General features: G+C 33.4%; 1 protein-coding gene and 1 long non-coding RNA gene across 2 annotated transcripts; one reads left to right on the top strand and one right to left on the bottom strand.

Moving 5' to 3' along the window:
* The first annotated feature begins 1,891 nt into the window (after window positions 1-1,891).
* Window positions 1,892-5,267, top strand: LOC128673182 (cytochrome P450 6B2-like). Its single transcript, XM_053750853.2, has 2 exons — window positions 1,892-3,313; window positions 3,652-5,267. Exons 1-2 carry the CDS (start codon window positions 1,948-1,950, stop codon window positions 3,825-3,827), a joined length of 1,542 nt encoding a protein of 513 aa, XP_053606828.1. The 5' UTR covers window positions 1,892-1,947; the 3' UTR covers window positions 3,828-5,267.
* A 7,955-nt stretch (window positions 5,268-13,222) lies between these two features.
* On the bottom strand, window positions 13,223-14,035 carry LOC128672991 (uncharacterized). Its single transcript, XR_008405023.2, has 3 exons — window positions 13,972-14,035; window positions 13,461-13,613; window positions 13,223-13,355 (listed from the first exon to the last, which is right to left on the bottom strand). It is a non-coding gene; the product is annotated as an uncharacterized LOC128672991 (long non-coding RNA).
* Between the last annotated feature and the right edge of the window lie 466 nt (window positions 14,036-14,501).

Here is a 14,501-nt window from a genome sequence, read left to right as displayed (position 1 = left end):
AGTGTTCAGTAAAAAGTGTATAGTGTCAAGGTCGCGTCGTCCGACGCTATCGGGGGCGCGAACGCGCGCGCTTGACTTCATCTAAGGCGGCATATTCAAAGGAAAATTAGGTATATTTTTTAAACATTTTGAGTCATAAATTAAAATTGTGCTAGAAGACTAGAACTTAAAAGGAGTTTTAACGGATACTTTGCGGATTGTGTCAAGTAGGACAGCAAGACACCATGTATTGCTGAACTTTTCTAGAATTAGGGATGTCACAAAAGAAAAATAAATATAGTTTTTTTTATTTTTGTATTTTTTCATCACCATACAACTTATATGACCCTCGGGGTATGGCCTTGTCACGGCTTTATATACCATTGCACAAACACCCTGTATATCATCGTATAATATCGTCACTCAGTGATTGACTGACTGATCTGATCTTCAACGGATTGAGCTGAATTTTGTACACACGGTTAGTTTGGGTGACAATTCTATGACATGTGACATTATTATAATAAGCATGACCTGAAAATGCACCCAGGAACTACACCGGACATCATTTTTTTAGTGGCCGGACCACGTTTTTCGAAAATACATGTACTTTGTAAATTTATTGCTTATTTACTCCAAGGACAGCCTTTGACTCCACTCTCCGTACGTCATGTCACCAGGCATTTTCTCATGAACCGACTTGAATTTGAATGAAATTATTCACATATTTCTCTTGACGTTGTAACAAATACCAAAAAACAGAATGATACAAATATTTAAAAGGCTCCCATAGAACTAATTGCGGGTTTTATATTCCCTTGGTTGGTACCACTGACTTAACCATTAAAAAAAAGTATCCGTTCCGACAGTTCCTGCGCAGAAATTACCAACAAATGATATATAAGCTGTTAAAATAGGATGTTTTTAAGAAAATAATCTGGAATCGAACGAGAATTGAATATGCGCCCCTGTTTGTTAGGTGGTAGGGTAATCTCAGGTAGGGTTAATAGGCAAAGGCAGACAGTTATATAATAAAATAATTAATAAATAAAAAAAATGGTTGCCTGTAAAGTCGGTTTTACGGGCGAAGATTTTACGTGACAACGTCTTTTTACGCGCGCGGCAGACCGATCATAGTTGAGTGGGAGAGAGACGCAAGGCATTCGGCGGGCCTCTCTCTCGTTCGGTGACTCATCGTAACGTTACCGGGCGTTACACTTTTTCATAAGTGACTCCCAGCCGCAACCTAATTTAAGACGTTGTCACGTCAATACAGACCCTTCAAGGGTCTATAAATAGATATTTTATATTATATATATATTTTATTATTATTACACCGTACTGTGGTACGTGCCGATATCGTCATGGTAATGCATGAGTCTAAATGTGATTTCAAAATATCAAATGGAACAATAATTTAAAATTTTGAATTTAGACAAAGAAATAAAAATCATGCCAGCGCGCACGCGATATGACTAAAGAGGTCATAATGCGAGGCGTTACATGTTTATCTGGGATAGTGCTCTCGAAACCATGCCAGATCGCCTGAATTAATTCATCTCTTTACGTCTTAAGACGGTCAAGAGCACTGTCCCGGATAGACAGGAGCGTGGGTTCAATTCCTGCTCGATTCCAGAATTTTTCATCTCATTATAATTTTCAAAAATTGGTTAATTATAGTTCACGTGGCAGTTATTGTATATATTTCGGTATGACTTTCATTCTATTATGTTATTTCTTGTGTTAATCATGCATGCACTCAATCATACGATTAGGTTAGTAATTAGTTTGAGTGAATAAGTTCACGATGGCCACAAAAAAATGACATCTTGAAAAGAAAACAATTACATACGAACTTTTGGATATTAGAGGTCAGATGGATATAAGTAAAATGAAATACCTATATAAGATGTATATTAAACAGTTAGTCACTCTGGCTCAGTCGTGTGTTTTGAGTAGGTATACAAAATGTTGCTCGTGCTAAGCATTTTATTTGCATCATTAGCGCTTTATTGGTTCGGAAATAAAAATTTTAATTATTGGAAAGAAAAAGGAATAAAACATGACCCTCCATTGCCATTTGTCGGAAATAATCTGAAACAATTCATGCAGAAAGCAAGCATTGCAATGACCGCTAACGATGTATACAATAGATATCCCGAAGAGAAAGTTGTAGGATTTTATCGAGCATCAGCACCAGAGTTGGTTATCAGAGATCCAGAAATTGCAAAACGAATTATAATGTCAGACTTCAATTATTTTACTGCTAGAGGCTTGAATCCGCATAGAACAGTGGTGGAACCATTGTTAAGAAATCTTTTCATTGGTGAAGGTGACTTATGGCGTCTTTTGAGACAAAATCTTACTCCGTTATTCAGTACTGGTAAACTAAAAGCTATGTTTCCACTTATAATAGCTCGAGCTGAGAGACTCCAAGCTCTTGCTGATGAAATAACAGGACAAGATTTTTATGATGCTCGAGAACTAATGGCAAGGTATACAATCGATTTTATTGGAGAATGTGGTTTTGGAATAAGTATGGATACGTTAACTGAAGAAAACAACCAGTTTAGACGACTTGGAAGGCGAATCTTTGAGAGAAATCTCAGAGATAATATTTATTTTGCAATCAAATTTATATTCCCAGAACTTTCAAAAAATATGAAATTGTTAGCCCCAGAACTAGAAAAGGGAGTATTGACTTTAGTTCAGACAGTTATACAAGAAAAAAAAGGAAAACCATCTGGTAGGTGTGATTTTATTGATTTAATGTTGGAAATAAGAGAAAAAGGAAATATAATTGGAGAGTCTCTAGATAAGAAAAACCCAGATGGCACACCTAAAATAGTGGAAATAGAATTAGATGACATTTTAATGTCTGCTCAAGTTTTTACATTTTTTGCTGCTGGCTTTGAAACATCTTCAACCGCGTCCAGTTATGTTTTACATCAATTAGCTTTTAACCCAGATTGGCAAGTAAAACTACAAGACGAAATAGACAAGGTTCTAGCAAGACACAATAACAAACTATCCTACGAAGCTATTAAGGAAATGAAATATTTAGAAATGGCATTTTATGAAGGTAGTAGAATGTATCCCTCCGTTGCATATTTAGTCAGAATGTGTACTGTACCAGAGTATACATTCCCTGAATTAAATTTAACAATTAATGACGGAGTAAAAGTTTTTATTCCTGTTGCTGCCTATCACAATGATGAAAAATACTTTAGTAATCCCGAGGTATTTAATCCAGAAAGATTCCGATACGGTATTAAGGAAGACGTTAAAAAAGGTATATATATGCCTTTTGGCGACGGACCGAGATCTTGTATTGGTGAGTATAATTGTAATATATTATAATAAATATATATAAATTATTTTATTTACCAAACATGTAGAACTGTTTTCAAATGATAAATAAATGGTTTACAGTTTAAGTTATCTTGTATGTTTGTGACTTGTCCCAAGATGTTGGCATGTAGTCGCACACTTCATGTCAGATGCCTTAAGGTGACTTGCATATAATATATGGTTTTACCCAACCGAAGCCGGGACGGGCCGCTGTTATTATATATTATTCGTATGATTCTCAATCAAAATATATCAGGAGGTATTCTAGTCTTCTACCTTCAATATGCATTACACCTTAATAATTAGAATTAATTTATTTAGGTACAAGACTTGGAATGATGCAGGCGATGGCTGGATTAGCAGCGGTGTTGCAGAAGTTTTCCGTGGAGCCTGCAGCATGCAGCAAGCGGATACCTGATCCAGATCCAGCCGGGATTATAACGGAAGGTTTTCTATCTGGACTGCCTCTTAAGTTTAAGAAGCGTGTGAAGTCTTAAAGTTAGTTTCCTATACCGTGACTCGTCACAGGCCAGTCACTCGCTCAGTAGAAGCACAGCGTTAGTGCCTAGGGTTTATGGATAACTCTGACTGATTCAGCAACGCCTGGCTAACGTCAGCTGTTGTCAATCAGCCAGAGTGAGGATAAAAGGATCATTCGCCACCATTTAAATTGATATTGCCAATATGTGTCGTAGTGATGCAAAATATTTTTGATTTTATATTGTATCACTAAGTAAATCGTTATTAGTATTGTAATATTTTTTGTTTTGATATATTTGATATAGGTAATTTAGTATAAGTGTTAATAATCTGCCGAGTTTGATATCAAACTTCATTTACAAATAAATATTTTAATAAGTATTCATTTCACTATTTAAGGGGACGGTACACCTAAGGTTTCGTTTATTTATTAAAATAATACGTTGTTAATATAATAAAGATTTACATAGTGCATAATATAATAATATTATATAGATATTAAGCTTTTGGACTGTTTAATATGAATTTCATAATATTATTTATTAAACATCGACTATTAAAAACATTGAAAGTGAAAGTGGGCCAAAATAACGTCAATATTTATTTAAAAAATAGATTGCACGGCCTTCCTCGACAATTAACAATTATTTTGAAGATCGTTTTCTTAATAATATAGGTTAAAAATATAATTTCGATGAGCGGGTGTAGGTTATCATTGTTAATCTATCCTATAAGATTATGTTCCAAATATACATATTTTTGACACGAATATAATTTGAAATTTGCAGTTAAATATCTTGCGAATGTCACAGAAATTTTATCGTGATCATCTGGGAGTTCAAATCACAAACTGTTACTTGAAATAAGTATCTAGAATTCTTAAACTTCTCATATGTTTTTATATATTTTTTAAATTATTCAGGACTTTGAAAGTCTTAAAATGTATTTGTTCACGGAGCACTGTGGTTCACCAAATGATGTTTAAAATAACAATTATTTATCGAATGAAAATCGATAATTGGTTTAACATATTTTTTAAAGAATTAAAATTTCAAAAATAATGAGGTTTTATTGAATTACTTTGTTTTCATAATGTACATACTCGTATGTATTCTTATTATTTTAAGTAATCATTTTCTATTTACCAACTACCCTGCTCTAGAAATAGAATATTTAGTTTAATCTTTTTAGGGGTAAAATGAGGAAAAGTCCGTCTGTTTATCACGCTGTATGAACCACCATGAACCGTGGTAGACAGTTAAAATATTCACTGTTGATGTATTTCTGTTGCTACTATAAAAAATACTAAAAACATAACTTAATGAATATGTAAGGGGAAAACATAATAACAAACGTGACGTTTTTGCTTTGTTATAGATGATTAGATGATAATACGGAACCCTTTGTGTACGAGTTGAATTTGCACTTGGCCGGTCTTATTAAAAGATTTAATAATTTTTTTTTTTTATTTTTCGCTTAATATAATGATGTGCGGTTACGAAGCACCTCAAAGAAAATAATCATACTAAACTATGTCGAAAATTTTCTAAAATGTCATTTTAATATTATGAATTAAAAATCGGATCCGATACTTCGCATAAATGGTTCGCGAGGGCCGTATATTATTCAAGTGTCGTTGTAGAGTGGTGAAAGCTCATAATCCGCTTCCATTAAGCACTCATTGTGGAAGTGGTCACGTGGTTCTTTTCAAAGTACGACAGCATTTTCAATTTTAACATTTATTTTTTTTCAACCAATTAGTGGTAACCTTTTTTTAAGTATATACATGCACCCATTTCCAAGAGCAACGAATTATTCGACCAAAGCGACCACGATTATGTGTTTATTAGATGTGCTAACAAAATCAATTAAAAATATTTTCTTTCATTAATAATTAGTATTTTTAGAAGCTCAAAAATACTGTCGCCATAAGCAAGAGAAACGCATTCAATATATTTTTTTAATAAAGAAAATAAAAACTACCGGAATATGTGCTATTTTATACTGATAACAAATAAAAACAAAATGGGTGCGCCCCATTTGCTTATGACGGCAGAAAGGCACTCGTTTTCTTAATGGTGATTAAATTCTCTTTTTCTGACTTGAACTCTTATCTTCTCTCTCTTGATCAATAAAACAGTATAGAAATAAACCAATGAAAATATTAATAAGGTATGTAATTAATTTACCACTATCGCTATCACTACATAGTATAAAACAAAGTCGCTTTCCGCTATCTGTCCATCCGTATGCTTAGATCTTTAAAACTACGGAACGGATTTTGATGCGGGTTTTTTAAATAAATAGGGTGATACCTGAGGAAGGTTTAGGTGTAGTATCAATAAGGTTTTATCAGAACGAAGCTAATAAAATATAGTATATTTTCTGTATTTATCATGAAGCTATCACGAGTACTATGATTCAAAAAGTCGATTAATCGCAATAGTAGCAAAAATAACATTGCTCATTTCGACTTTGCGTCTGCAAAGCCAAGAAAATAAACATTGGCTGGAGCGAATTTAAACGTGAATGTTCCGTACAAATATAATATTTTGTTTTAATAAAAAATTACTGTTGGCATTTAGGTAATTGGTTATTTATAATGTTCACATTAACATTAATTAAGATATTTTTTTAATACGATACTGTATGCATATAGGTATGATAATATTTATTACCAGTTTAAATATGTATCTTTAGTACAATGATTATGGACCTGCCGTGCTAATTTACCACAAAAAATAATTTATCATTTATTTTTATGGTAAAATAAATTAAAACTGGTATAATCTACTCGTATCAATCAAAATATTTCATGTAATTATTACGTATCTACATGAAATTGATCGTGAAGCATTTGTTACATTTTAAATTTAGCGTTGTTACAATAAAATTATTTACATTTAAAATTTAGTTTTCAAGTAAATATTTTTCCGTGCGTCTATCACCGTTTTCGTATCCATAAATAGGTTAGGCTTTTTCTACGGAACCTTAAAGTTGGCTTTAGGCGTGACAAAGGGTATTCTTTAATTCCCAAGCCGCTCCTTACGAAGACAATACTTCTTTGTTCTTCTAGATTATTAACAAAAATAATAGAAAGCGCCGGATTCAACGTATTATTCTTAATAATCTACGCATTATTTTATTATATAATTCCTCGTGGCAATCTTTTTTTTGTGGCAATGTTTTCGTTATACTACAATAATTGTTTCCGAGAAATTGTCTTATGATACTACACTAATAAACGAGTAAACAAGGATCTCATGTGGTGTCACTATGTTTGTAATTTAGGTATGAAAAAAATCGGCCTAACATTCGCACACATGGTAACAGACAGGTGACAGGCAGATAGACAGTTTTAGTAATAGAATTTTTACCCTATGGGTACGTAATGGATGAAATGAAACCTTAAAAAAGTCTTTTAATTATCACATAATATTAGAATGGTCAGATCGTTTTCTATTCTGTATCGGTTTTATAATGTATTTTTTCTATGAGCGAGGTGTTAAACCACCAGGTTGGTAAATTGATCAGTAAGTCTATTAGGATTTAGAGTGGCTAGGCAATCCGCCAATCAGGTGCACAAATATGTGTCGTTACATTTTTAATTAAGTAGAAATGTCTAAACTGCGACGAAATTAAAATTGTAGGGAAAGAATCTGCAAACCACAAACCTAATTTTACTCGTACTATAAAACTTCAACAACAACAAAGTACATCTAGTATGCTATATAAATAAGTAACAAAATTACAGACTTACCTTTTAATGAAATTTGTTCTATATTCACTTCTCTTCCCTACAATCTCAGGTAGAAAGGCGAATAAATATTTCGTATTCATACGGTACATCCCTGTTTGATTATGAGACCTTTCGGCAAAGTTTCGCCTTACGTTCATTTACATAATTGTTTAAACATCACATTTAATTACATTATCCGAGTCACGACAAAACTTCAAATCTACCTCTTTCAAAAATAAATTCGAAATTGAGTGGACTGCTAATGAAGAATTTAAAATTAAATGATTGGTATTCACATGACGCGTCGTCGTTAAACTCGCGCCAGTAATTTTAGAGAAAACCTAACCCCATTTCAGTTATTTAGATTATATTATATCTAAATTGAGGAAAATATTGGCGCAGGGGTTATCGCGCTGGATCTAGGGTGGGTCATTGGATGGGTGACCAAAAATGTGTATTGCCGTTGGTCATGGTTGTATTTGCAGTCGTTATAATCCAATGGGCCTGCGTGGTCCTTATACATGCGTAACATGGAAGAAAGCCTGTGCCTTAACAGTTTTAACAGTTTACAGGGAGCATTTAAATATCTGTTCATAAAGTACAGTGTATAGTCAACTATTAAGTATAATTACTCGACAATTTTTTAACGGCTAGGTGTGTTTTCCGCCCTGAATTTGACTACTGCGTATCCTCCAGCCATTTGAATTGTCACTGATTTTTTCCTTCTATTCCTTAGGTGATGCTTAGATTAAATTGCACCGATCAACTTTAACGTTGACTTTAACCTGCGCGCTGCTGTGTACTACGCTACATGTTTTATGTTTCATACAAAAAAGTCAGGGGTAGACCCCTAATTTTTTTAATGAAATAAATAAAGCTCTATTCGAAAAAAATATAGTTAACAAGTTAGTAATAAGTACTTATACCACTTAAATATAATGACTACACACAATTTTTTAAACTGTTTTTTTCGCAATAGAATTTTTTCTAGAATTCTAGGCAAGTTCTTTTATTTAACTGATACTTTTCCACTACATGTTCAAACTCCAACATGAATCAAAATTGAAAAGGTAACGGTTCCGTGTCTAATTGAGAAAGTTCTTAAGTTTCCTTTTTTTATTGTCTCTGCCGGGTGCCCATTGTTCACCCAGAAGTAAATTTCAGCATTCCTCATCCCCGACAATTATAAAAGTTTTAATTGCTCGTACTTTTCTAATTACAAAAAATACAGTCTCATGAGCGAAGGAAATGTTAAAGGGAGGTCGTTATAAATGTTTGAATGTCAAAAGCGAAAGTGCAGAAAAGGAATATTTGAAATAATAAAACTTGCCAAAAGTTTCCTTGTCTCTCGCTTATTTCTGATACATTTGGAGCTGTGACACCTCGAAGCCGTAAAAAATCCATGAAATTTCGAAGATTGGGCAGATGATTTTACAATAAGCCTCTCGGCTGACGTCAACCCTCTTTGAGAATGCTTTTGTTAGTTATCAGCTGTTAAGATGTGGAATGGTCCTATTCTAGGACGGGACTACACGCCAAACCTTTCCTTTTTCCCATCTGAGATCCAGAGAGAATAAAGGAGAATCGTTGCGTCCGAGTGATGTTGGGGAGAAAAGTAGTTTAACCGACCCTGGGCACGGATGTCCTATGGCTGAGGAAGTGACAAGGAAATCTGTTAAATGGGAGACAGATAGACGAGTTACCATATCGAGTTATAACACGAAAAATACTACCCATAAAAAGTAGCCGCTCAAAATGAATATCATGTGGCAAGTGAAAAGCTTTACCAAAAATGACAGATGGAAAACACTCAACATCAAGTCGGCGTTTTTAATCCAATTCCTCCAAGACAAAGTTGGCGGGAATAAAAACCTCTTTAGTGACAATGACAATGGACGCCGTCATCTGTTGACATTTTATACCGCTCGCAAAAACAGGAACGAAACTGTAGACTGTAGATTGTTTTGCATACCGTACAGACGATCAAGATTAAGGCTGTGTGCTGGCTTGTAGCATTTAAATTTTAACATAAAAACTTCCATACTATTATTATAAATGCGAATGTCTATCTGAAGGTTAAATCACTTGGCCGATATTGATGAAATTTGGTATGAATATAGTTAAAGAATCCAGTTTAAGCAAAAGCTATATTTTATGCTAAAGGGATATTTTTTATAAATCAATAAACAAAAATGTAATTTGAAGTCGTAGGTAAAGAACTAATACATATCGATAAAAACCTGCGCCTTTGAAAAAATCTTTTTTGACGCAATATCCATGGAATTATCGATACCTCTAGGTATATATCTAGGTGTAGTATATATACTGAGAAGCAATCTAACAATGAAGTAAACTCGTCAGAATATTAAGACGCTAAAAGCTGTAAAATATAAATATCTACTTTTATTTGCAACTTGTGTATTTTGAGTTAGCAGATAAGTTTTCGTCCCATACACAAATCGTACGACATCCACGTTAGGATATGTAGTGGTCCTTTTCTGGGTTACCGTAATATGTCATTGAGATGTGACGTTCGTCCATATAATTTTTTTTATTTAGTAAAAATGCATGCTCATCGTCAGTACTCTCCTTTAAAAGCCATCTTTTTCTGGAGCCAAGAAAATGTAGAGTAGCATTCTCGCACGTAGTGACACAGTGCTGCGATTTCAAACTTCATTATTTAAACTTTTAGATCGAATTCCATTGTGTACCAAGACTATTTAAATTGAATTTGCGTTTTCAACCTGTATGTTAATGGTGTATGTTATAAAATGACTAGCCGGGATACAGTGTAAGAATTTTCACGACTCACCCACGTTCACACTGAGGTTTAACATCAGTGCTTTTATCTCGCGCGTCCTAAGCCATAACCTAGTACCTATTGCTCTAGTACCTATCTGTATCTACGTACATATCACACTTATTATACTAAGTAATATATATAATAACAATATTATAAGAAACAAGATGCAAAAGTCTCAATATTCTCAAAGATTATTTTTATTAACAGGGATTAACGCAGCTCAGTTAATTCCATGTTTTCATTTGAAGAGTTTTAAATGCCTAGCTTACAATTTAAGACGAGAAAAGGCGTCCACGTCAAAGAACGCCACGTTCTATGCCTGATGCATTGTCCCGCACATCACAAAGTGAAAGAAATTTCAAAGTGTCAGCTGTAAAGTCTTTCTGTTGCAATCTTTTATCACATCGTGTCTTGATGTCTCTTTCGAACTATGTAGACCGGCGCATTTTTTTCACGTTTTTATTTAAACTTTAATGAATTATTTCCATTCCATTTGTGGCATTCAATTCAAATTCATTACAATTAGATGAATATAAATAAAAATACTGGCCGAAACTAAACTTTCGAAAATTATATAATATTTAAATTTGGTATTTGTCAAATATTTTTCGTTATTAAAATGTATTTTTAAAATATTAGACGTCTTAAATTATTGTACTGTATTACAAAAATGTTTGGCGCCATTATCACGTGTGCGGATTGTTTTATAATTACGGAAATTAAATTCGACGGATTTCGATAGAAGATACACGGGTAGAAAATAACCTAATTCCGGCTAACTACACATTATCACCGACCTCAGACAGATGGCGAAGCAAATAAACATTGCGTCATTTGTATAATAACTTTTATTTGCCGCAATGAAAAACCAGATATATATGCCGAATCAGTCATTTGTTTGCTGATATATAGTGTACAGTTGGCATAAATCACATTGGCGAAATTTTTAATAATAATTTCCCACGGGCGCGAATCTCCGAGGGGATGTTTCTGTATGAATTCAAGTATATTCCAAACTTTTGTAAAACAGAACGTGTGGTAATATTACCCTGTTATTAGCCACGTCAGCTATGACTGATGGATTATTTCTACGCGATAAACCGTGGAGGACGGACGACGGAGTATGAGCCCTAAATTGCGTTATTAATATTTAACATCTGCGCCGCGGATCAGAGATGTAGGTATTCCTTTTGGTACTACGCTGGATTCAATTGTAGATTTATTGAGAATATTTGGAAAATAGAAAATTAATTAATTGATAAGTAAATATTTTCTTTCAAACATCTGTGAATCAACAACTGTGAAAGTTTAAATATTTGCCTGCGCTAGTTATCGAAGCCAGGGCCTCATTACAGGCATACCATCAAAATGTTTCAATTTAATAATTTATTCAAGTTTCCGATTTTATCTTAATCTTAATATTTGTAAACCAATTAATTTTGTGATCACAAAGAGAGCATATTGAAATTCCCTAATAAGGAAATAATGTTGGTTTATTAACCCATATACCAAGCCTTTGTGTTCATGTATTGTTTGCAAACCTATTAATCCCGTATATTTAATGGAGGTTCTTAACATTGCAGTCGTTGCCGGTGTAAATAGATTATGTGCCTATATTGCCTTTGGTGGTTTCATGATCCTTATGGCAAATTTATGAGATTATCATAAGGCCAAGGAGGCAATTTATTAGTTTTAACTACATAGTTCACAGGATATAGTACAATTAGAAAGAGAATGTGACGCAACGGAAGACGAAGCTATGCTGAAAGATGTTGAGTCACTCTCGATGTGATATGAAGATCTGTTAGCACAAGCCAAGGAGCGAGAATTGCAGATAATAACTCGAGGTAAGTTTTGCGTGAAAAAAAAATCGATGGCGCTACAATTACCTAATTAATTAGATTATTAATACGATTATCTGTCTTTTGTTTTGAGTTTGTTTTTACGCTTTTTACGTTTAACCGTAGCACTGGTGTTTCTTGTAACGCAGAGCTGGATAACTTTATATGTGTTAACGCCAATTTGCCATTTTTGTTGACACACTTTATGCCAGCAGTGAGGATACTCAGCTGTTTTAAACATATATGAGCACAGTGAAAAAATCTCACTTCAATATTACATTCCCGCGATTCGTAAGAATTACCTTTCAATAATATGAATACCCCCTTAAAATATTAAGGAGTATGTAGAAGAAGAAAAAAGGTTGAAGTACAGAGTCACCCGACCCTGAGCTAAGAAAGAAGATATAGTACTTCTACTATTTTCTACTACTACTATTTTCGGGTATTATTATACCTCTTCATCTCTTGGTTTTTCCATTTGACCCGATCTCTTACCGTTAAGATCCAGATTTTGCCCATAACTTTAAAAATGTCGTTGGCCGGCCGCATCAATAGTTTATCTAATTTCCTTCTGGTTCTGGCTGGATCCCCAATACGAAACCCTGGAATCTATGTAGTAAAAAATGTTTTTACCAAATTAGGAATCAGATAACTTTAATTTATAAATTTCAATAGGCACTATTCAATAGGCAAATTAGTTATTAAAAAGAAATACGTCGTTTAAAATGTAATAATTCAGTGACAGATGCGAAAGAAATAATTTTAAGCAAGATATTTCAAAAATCTCTAGACATTTATGAGCGCACTCAAACGGGACCGGAACTTGCGCGTTTACTATTTTTCCGTAGTTGCAGCTCGTGTTGAGGACACGATAAACTACCGAGCAACTAACTCTACTTGTTTTACATACTTAATTAAATAAAATAGCCCACTGGGGCTGTGAATTCGTTGGGTCAATGTGAGTTCCCAGGGAGCGCATATTAACCCTTTTTGGACTAATAACTTGATTGTCATTGATTACAAATTCTCTTTAATTATTCATGATATATTCGTGGTCTTCGAGTTTCACAACTTACAAGAACATGGCCTAAAATCTCCAATATCGACCAAACGGGAAAGTAGTCCATCCAATCGTTCCGGGGGGTAAAGAAGTGATGTCTTTCTGTATAAATTGAATTTAAGTAAAAGTGAGATGTGATTGAGCATTAGTGCAATAAACATCTTTAATTCTGTTTCGTAATTTTAAATTATGATATTTGATACTAACCTGACCTGGTGAGCAAATCTCCACATTAACATATTTGCATGATTTTCTCAACAAGACCACAGTATGCTTAAAATAGAACATCACAAGTCTGTGACTGTTCATTCAGTCGAATTAAATTATTCATATTATGGATAAACAAGTTTATCCAGATAACTGAACGTTGCACATTGGTAGAGTAACAAATAAACAGAATATACTTAGTATAGTAATACTAGGTATATTCTGTTTAATTGTTTCTTTCTTTTAAATTCCTTACTCGCCTTTTTAAATTAAACCATCTTATTAGTAAATAAGATGGTTGAATTTAAAAAGGCGAGTTCACATTGTGAAAAGGAGAAATTAATTTTTATGCACTAGAACTCACAAAACAATCCTCAATTTCCTACAATGTTAAACAACAACAGTCATAACTCAGTTCAGCAGTTAAGTTAGTATTGTAATAACAAACTTTGTCGTCTCAAACAAAATTGTACATGAAAACTTGGGTTCTTAAATTGAAGAAATCTCTTACGGGTATAAATTGTGACAATCGCCAACTGCACTTCTTATTGCTACTGGGTCCGCTTATTCTGTAACAATTTTCTATTATTTATTTTATTTTTTATTAGGCAGTACAGATTTTTTTACGATCGCGATATTTTTATCATAGCTGCTATTTGATCAAAATTAACGTGAGACGTGAAAATTATTAAAATGCGGGTCACTCAAATGGAATAAGTTTTTGTACCTTGTGTTTATCTTTTGAGCATAAAAAGTATTTTTTATTGTAATCTCTTTGAAATAAATTAATTACTTAGTGGTATTTTAATTTGATAAGAATACTTAGACCTGGTTTCCCATGATACTCATAATGTATTATAAACTTTCAGCAATTTACTAAACAGTTTAAAATCATTCTATCTATTTACATCTTTCTATAATATCTATCCATATACAACGCAATCCCTGCCTTCTCATTCAACTGATCAATGGACGCCCATCGTGTCTTTCTTTTCCCTCTTCGAGCTTGGACTTTTCCTTCAATCAAAAATTTCATAAAGT

Source organism: Plodia interpunctella, chromosome 10 (genome assembly GCF_027563975.2).
Source record: "Plodia interpunctella isolate USDA-ARS_2022_Savannah chromosome 10, ilPloInte3.2, whole genome shotgun sequence".
Lineage (NCBI taxonomy): Eukaryota > Metazoa > Arthropoda > Insecta > Lepidoptera > Pyralidae > Plodia > Plodia interpunctella.
This window is presented reverse-complemented; position numbering and strand designations above follow the sequence as displayed.

Excerpts from the sequence above, each read along its gene's own strand:
- LOC128673182 (XM_053750853.2), top strand. The coding sequence starts at position 1,948 with ATGTTGCTCGTGCTAAGCATTTTATTTGCATCATTAGCGCTTTATTGG. Across the intron at positions 3,314-3,651 it reads CGGACCGAGATCTTGTATTG|GTACAAGACTTGGAATGATG; the intron begins GTGAGTATAATT and ends TAATTTATTTAG.